The following is a 7,896-nucleotide window of genomic DNA, read 5'->3' on the forward strand; positions in this document are numbered from 1 at the left end:
AAACTTATATCTGAATATACAAAATATAAATTTAAAAATGTCAACCCTATATTGTCAACTAATTTCTCTATTCACTTTTAAGTATATACATTTTTGAAAAATGATAAATGTCTATAGTTACATAAAAATATAATTATTTAGCAAAAATTTCTTAATTACACTGCAGAATTTATGTACAGTATTTAAGGAAAGTACATTATAAGTAATTACTTAAATTAACTGAAAATGAAAGGTAATCCCTTACTTTACTTTTTAGTAGAAAAGTATTTAATTACAGTAACTAATGACTTTGTAACTAATTACACCCAACACTGATACTTAATAAACAGTCAGTTCAGATAAAGTGGAAATTTTGTAACCTTCTCTTCATTTATTTCCATAGCTCTAACTTAGATGAATTCAAAAAGCAAACAACAAAATAATTCTGCCTCAGCAACAAATTTTTAAAAAAATGCAGAATATTAAAATGTGATATACAATTTGTGCTCTTTTTCATCCTTAAACTTTCAAATTACTAACTTATATGACTTAACTAACAAAATATTTCAATGACCATAGACCTGTAGCTGCAGTTAAATGATGGATAATCAAAACAAGGGTTCTTACTTTCTGCAGGCACTCGATGACTTTGCTCATGTAGTCCTCCTGGCAGGGGTACGGGGTGAAGGGAAAGTCCACATTGATTCCTTTAAGTTTAATAACAGGCATTTTCTACCAAAACACACTGACAACATGTGAAGAATGAACGCTAAAACACCCACTTTTAACGCTAATCCACAGCCCCTTAATAAAGCACGAATAAACAACCATTCGAATTAATTAACTCTTTTTATAACATGGTGCAACGGTAAACGATGCACTAAACTTTCAACAATCAACATGACAACTACAGTAGCGCGCCATTTGTTTTTCTCTTCTTCTTTTCCGCATGTTGACTCGTGTCAAACCAATAGTATGCCGCCTCCTGCAGGCCAGGCTTGAAAGCTGGAACCAGTAACTAAGGGATAGTTCACCCAAAAATCTAAATCTAATCCATATTTACTCTCACTCAAGTGGTCGGAAATGTTATTTATTTATTTAAGAAAAGTACAAAACAATCCCCATACACACACAAATATAAACTGATACTTGCAAAGTAAGTATGTCTTTTGTCAAGTTTATCTTTGTGAGAAATGCATAAAAATCTACTTAAAAACTGAAAAATAAACTTCTGCATTATATATTAGAGATGTCCCGATCCATTACTGATATCGAAAATAGGTCCGATATCAGTCTACTGTTTTATTTACTTCACGTCAAGCGATCTTTACATTGTTTTGTATTCGCTGCTAAGCAACGCAATGAACCGAATGGCGACGTAGCGCACATCGTGCGAGCCTCAATTCGGTCATGGCATGTCGTGGTGCATCCAGTGTGATACCTAATTTAACACCAGCGTTTCCCACACAAAAGACATTACCTCAGCGGTCCGGTTCTGTGTGAGTGAGAACACTCCGCCACAGACTCGCGTGCTCTGCTGCTGCAGACCCACAGAGACGCGCTGTTTTAATTGTCTGTTAAATAAGAATAAGAAATCATTCTGTTGCTGAGGGCCATTACAGTTTAAAAGAAAGAATGGTATTACTTTGGGGCAGCAGGAAAATTTAATTGGCATTCCCATATTCCCATATCTATTTTAAAAAGCCCAGAAAGATAAAGTGCTCTGATAAACAGTGTCAGCTTTGCACATGAGTTTGCAATTCTGTCTTTATTTACATTGTCGTACTTTTCCCATGTGGGAAGTAGGGTTGAATCTGTGCAATATATTATGCAAATAAAATGAATTTTCATAAATAAAATTATTCTTAAGTCACATTATGTTATGTGCTGTGGAGAAAAGGTGTGTTTCCAGATCCAGATACTGCAAGTGTATTTATGTTAAAGATAATATGTGCAATATATATTATTCTAAAATTAATAGTGTTTTGTTTGGGAACATTGATACAGCCATAATCTTCTTATGATACAAACACAGATTAAATAGATCTGATCATGTAAATGTTTGTACTAACCATACTGCACATTTTTATTAACTTAACAATAACTTATGACAACTTCCTATTTCTGCTGCCCAGAGTGAAATATATTTTTCAGATCGAAACTGGATCAACAATTCATCAAGAAGCTTTGTGTGAAATTGAAACTTTAGACACTCAGCCTTTAGCAGTTGGTCAGTTAATAATATTTTTTTCTTATGTTCCTGCTCTCAGCTGTTTCTACCATTTGCTGATGGTAAAATAAATAAATAACTGAAATGACCTTTAATTAGTATTTTGCACTTTAAAAAAAATATTTTTGTTTATTCAATTAAAATATTTTTAGGGTCTTAATATTTATTTTTTAATTCTTTTTTTATATATTCTTATGTAAAAGGTTCACATTTATGCATCTAATATTTAATAAATTGGTTGTTTTTTTCTATACTGTTGCTGACTTTTGTTCTCAGTTTGATCTAGCCGTTCATACATTCCACTCAATGAAATAGGTAAAAGTAAAGTATTCATGATAAGGGCTAATATCGGATTTATATCAGTATCGGTTCGTACTGAAGGCTGCAACATGAATATCGTATCGGAAGTTAAAATGTTGTATCGGGACATCCCTATTATATATATATATCTAAAATATATATTTTTCACAAGGTTTGAATGGTTTGTTGTTGCTGTAAAGTATCCAAATGCTAATTTATGGATGATCTCCCCCTTTTATTTGTTGTCATATCACAACCGTTTCTCACATCTGGAGGTTGCATGCTAATATATGAAAAAAATGCAACATCGAAAAACAAACCATGACAACAAAAAAGGCATTAAAGATTCACCCCAAAAAATAAAAATTTTGTCATCATTTACTCACTCTTCACCTTACCCGAACTTGACTTGCTGTTGAACACATGAGAAGATATTTTGAAGAACTACTGAGTATTTGTTTTTACAGATTTTCAGCTTTCAAAATATCTTCTTTAGTGTTCAGCAGAAGAACTAAAATCATAAAGTTTGGAATCCCTGAGTAAATTTTCATTTTTGGATGAACTGTTCCTTTAAGTAAAAATAAAAATACTGCAACTATGATGCACCAGTACAATCTCCAGGTTAACTATGTTTATATTGCTATACATCATCTAAACTTTTCAGATTTAATGTACTGTGATAATAAAGTGGTAATAATGTGCACTAAAGTAATGTAGTAATAATGTACACCATTTGTAAAGTGGATACAAAAGAAATATACTGAAAAAAGCAGATATGAAAGAAAAAGGATATATTGAAACAATAATTATTGTAAAAAGTGTGATACACTCTCAAAAATAGAGGTACTGTACAGGACCTGTCACTGGGCAGTATCTTTTCAAAAGGTATATTTGTACTTGAAGGGACTATAAGCATATTGGTTCCTCACACTATAAAACCCAACAGTCAACTTAATCAAATGAAAGGAGTGTAGTTAACTAAAAATTTACTGAAAGTTAACTCTACTCATTTCAAATGAGTTTCGAACTCAGTGTTGAAGATAGTGAGTTAATTAAATACCTTATTACTTTAACTTAGATGGAGTGAGTTCACAGTACTCATATAGATTAGTTTTTAACTCATGGTTTGTAGCCATCGATTTCCTCAAACGGTTTGAGTTGCCTTAACTTTTTGGGTTTTATAGTACTCAGTTTGTTTGAGATCTCTTAATTTATTGGGTTTTACTGTGCTCAGATTGCTTCGTTTGCTCAAATGGATTAAGTTCACAGTTCTCATTAGGATTATTTTTTGAACTCAAATGGTTATAGCAATCGGTTTCATCAAATGGTTTGAGCCTTCACTTTTTGGGTTTTATGGTGTACATTTTAGGGTCATTTGGGTGTTAATATGCACCTTTAAGGTACAACTGTGAACTCTTTAGGTCCAAATATGTATCTTTTAAAAAGGCTCTGCCCCAGTGACAGCTCATGTATCTTTATTTCTGAGAGTGTACAAATAAACTTGCACAAATAAAAGAATTATTTTAATTTGCCAATCAAATAAATAACCTCCACATGCTCAAAAAAAAAAAAAATGTTGTTTCCATTCGTAAATAAAACAAATCTTTTCCGAATGAAAACTTTTTCCAAACTCGATGATATATCAAATGTTGTTGCCTCCTGTAAAATCAGACAATTTGAAATTCTTTTAGGGGGGGTTTAATGCATCAAGACAAAGAAAAATGTTTAATCAGAGGGAAAATAATCTCTATTACAATGTTTACTAAAACATCTGTAACTGTCTTTATCCATCAAAATAACATGTGAACTTGTGCGTGTGAAAATACCCATCGTAAAATTTGCAGGAAGTATGAAGTGTTGTTTCCTCCTTGCAGTTCCCAGCATTGTAAGACGGTGTGTACTGCAGCACTTAGATTCAGGAGAAAATTATTTTCAGTTGAAGAAAATATAGAATTCTCTTTACTGATGTCCCTTTAAAGCCTGCTGCCTGAATCAAACATTGTATTTAATGATAGTAAAAGATTTAACACACACCTGATGATGTATACAGGCAATGAAAAACTAGAAATTGCACAATATAATGGTTATTTCCAATATTTTTTCAAAGGTTAAACTCAAAAGGTTGTGCTTTGCATTGACCTGCTTCATCTTTGTAATAATGTGTACACCAAATGTATATCACTGTCATAACTGCATAATAAGCATAACACTTTACAAAAAGATCGTATTTGTTAGGCTAATGAGGTAAAAGCAAAAAAAAAATATTAGTGATTTCCAAATTTACTTTGACTTGTATTTCAATGCAGACAATATGAACATAAAATATTTCATGTTTTGTCTGGTCAACTTTATTTCATTTGCAAATATATATCCTGTCCTGTCATTCAGACCTGCAAAAAATAAAGTTGGGGCAGGAGCAATTTAGGACTAGTAATCAGGTAAATTTGTTAAATAATTTTGTGATTTGAAACAGGTGATGTTAACAGGTGATTGAAATTATAATTTGGTACAAAAGCAGGATCCAAGAAAGGTCTAGTCCCTTAGAAATGAAGCAGCAGATGAAATGGCAAAACAAGCTGCGCTGGAAGATACTATTGGAATGGAAGTGACTTACAGTAGAAGTGAAGTTAAAGCAATAATAAAGAAACAAATAATGGGGAAATGGCAGTACCAATGGGAAACAGGAAAGAATGGAAGGAATATGTATTGTATTCAGCCACAAGTGGGTAAAGGGAGGTACTCAAGTGGAAAAAGGAAAGAGGAGAGAATATATTAACAGTACAATGAAGTTAATGGCAAAGCACAGAATAGGTCTCTGTGGGAGTATGGGGAAAAAAATCTATTGATTATGTGGTCATGCATTGTGAGTGGTACATTGAAGAAAGAAGAAAGTTTATGAAAGAAGTCAGAAAAGAAAGAGATTGTGAGTTTACATTCAAATTTGTATTAAATCCTGAGGAAAGTATAATTGCACTGCATTGTTTAGATTTTTGAGAGATACAGGACTGATTAATAAGATATGATTTATTAGAATTATTGGTATTATAAATTTATTTAGTTGGGGTGAAGGGAGTTATCTTTTAAACCTAACATAGTGGGAGGGGTGAGCAGAAGTAAGAGGAGCTGGAGACGCAGCACTGGCAGATGCGAAGTCTCTTACTGAGTTAGGGGAAGGGATTAAAATGGGATAGGTGTAAAGTCTCTGAATCAGGTTACATGTGGGTGGCGGTAATGCATGAGATCTAGTGTGATCCGCCAAAAAAAAAAAAGAGGAAGAAAGAAGAAAGAAGAAGAAGAAGAAGAAGGAGAAGAAGAAGAAGGTCTAGTCCCTTAGGAGCAAAGATGGGGTGAGGATCTTGAGATCTTCACTGCCTAAATGATATACGCTACAAAGTAGGTCTCAAAATGTACAAGAAGCACTGCATTAAATTTTTTTTTTTTGTGGCATTAAATATTTAAATTTACTTACTCCAGTATTTCTAATAGCGTTTCTGCGCTAGCCTGCTGATCCTGACGGGCGTGTGCGAGTAAACAGCTTTTCATCTTGGTTTACGCTTGAACAACTAAATTAATTCTGCTGACATCTATTCAACTGATTAAATTTTAATTATATTTCAACATCGATGCTGTAAAAGGAACGATATAAAATTTTAAAAGTCACAGTTCACTGGAAGTATATCGGTATGGCAAGAAACACAAGCTCTCCAAATACCCTATTAAAAGATTTAAGAAATCTAGATGAATTTCAGTGCATAAAGGACAAAGGTGCAAGCCTAATGTAAACAGCCCTGATCTCAGGCAGCACTGCATCAAGGATTATTATTTATCTAAAAGCAATATGCCCACATGTGCTCAGGACTTCTTTGGTAAACCTTTGTCAAGTACAACAAAACGTAGTTACATACATAAATACCAGTTATATTATAACTATACTGTGCCAAAAGGAAGCCCTATGTTAACAGTGTCCAGAAGCAACTTCGTTGGGCTAGGAGGCATCTGGGATGGACCATCACACAGTGGAAATGTGTACTGTGGTGAGATCAATCAGTAGGTATCTTTTGAGAGAAATGGATGCTGTGTGCTCCGGACCAAAGAAGAAAAGGATCATACAGACTGTTACTAGCAACATGTTCAAAGGCCAGAGTCTGTCGTGGTATGGGGTTGTGTCAGTGTCCTTGGCAAAGGTAACTTGCACTTCTGTGATGATACTATTAATGCTAAAAAGTACATAAAGATTTTGAAGCACAATGTGCTGCCTTCTTTTCCAGGGACACCCATGCATATTTCAACAAGACAATGCAAAGCCACATTCTGCACACATTACAAAGTCCTGGCTGCAGAGGAAAAAGATGCAGATACTTGACTGGCCTGTCTGCAGTCCTGACCTGCCTCCAGTAGAGAATGTGTGGAGCATTTTAAAGTGCAAAATGTGACAACAAAGACACTTTTCCAAGACTTGTTTGTAAGAAGAATGGGAGAAAATTACACCTGAAACACTTCATTACTTGGTATCTTCAAAAGCAATGGCAACATTACAAAGTGGTGAATGCTTTAAGGTTCCAACTTTTTTTTTCTTGTTACAAGAACCAAACTTTGAATACATGTTTAATTTGAAAAAAAACAAACAAACAATAAATCTCATGAGGAAAACATTAAATCATGTTTGTTGTATTGTATGCAGTGAAATAAAAGTCAAAGTATATTTAGTAATTACTACTTTATTTTTTATTTGTGTTTTCCATACTTTCCCAACTTTTTCTGATTTGGGGTAAAAGAAATTAAATTATCATTTTTGTCATTAAAATGTAATGTAAAACAAAAACTGGAAAAACACCCGGAGGAAACCCACACAAGGAGAACATGCAAACTCAACACATCTGATTCATAAAAAAAAATAAATAAATAAAAAAATGCAAATATATATATATATATATATATATATATATATACATATATATACATATATATATATATATATATATATATATATATATATATATATATATATATATATATATATATATATATATGTGTGTACATATATCTCCCTATCAGAAACAAATCAGCCTTAATCAAAACACTTTGAAGATTGCAATAAGATGTTGATAATTTAAATTAAATTAAGGTAATATTACATTTAATTTTTTCACTATTCAGGCTACTCAACCTCACACGGTTCCAAACCTGTAATCATGGACCTTACTATGGGAGTCAATGGTTACAGGTTTCCGACATTTTTCAAAATATCTTCTTTTGTGTATTAAAGAGGAAAGAAATGAATAAACGTTTGAAACAAGTAAAGAATGATGACATAATTTTTTTATTTTGGGTGAAATATCCCCTTAATAAGATGCAATTTTGTATTATTTTGCTGTGTTTAAATGTTT

General features: G+C 32.7%; 1 protein-coding gene across 1 annotated transcript in view; it reads right to left on the reverse strand.

Annotated features, from left to right (window-relative positions):
- Positions 1–907, reverse strand: part of rtel1 (regulator of telomere elongation helicase 1) — a 50,290-nt gene extending 49,383 nt beyond the window's left edge. Inside the window, 1 exon segment of the mRNA XM_056468431.1 lies at positions 607–907. Within this exon segment, the coding sequence (XP_056324406.1) occupies positions 607–708 (102 nt within the window). The 5' untranslated portion in view covers positions 709–907.
- Positions 908–7,896: the final 6,989 nt, after the last annotated feature.

The sequence above is a fragment of the Danio aesculapii genome, chromosome 11 (genome assembly GCF_903798145.1).
Source record: "Danio aesculapii chromosome 11, fDanAes4.1, whole genome shotgun sequence".
Lineage (NCBI taxonomy): Eukaryota > Metazoa > Chordata > Actinopteri > Cypriniformes > Danionidae > Danio > Danio aesculapii.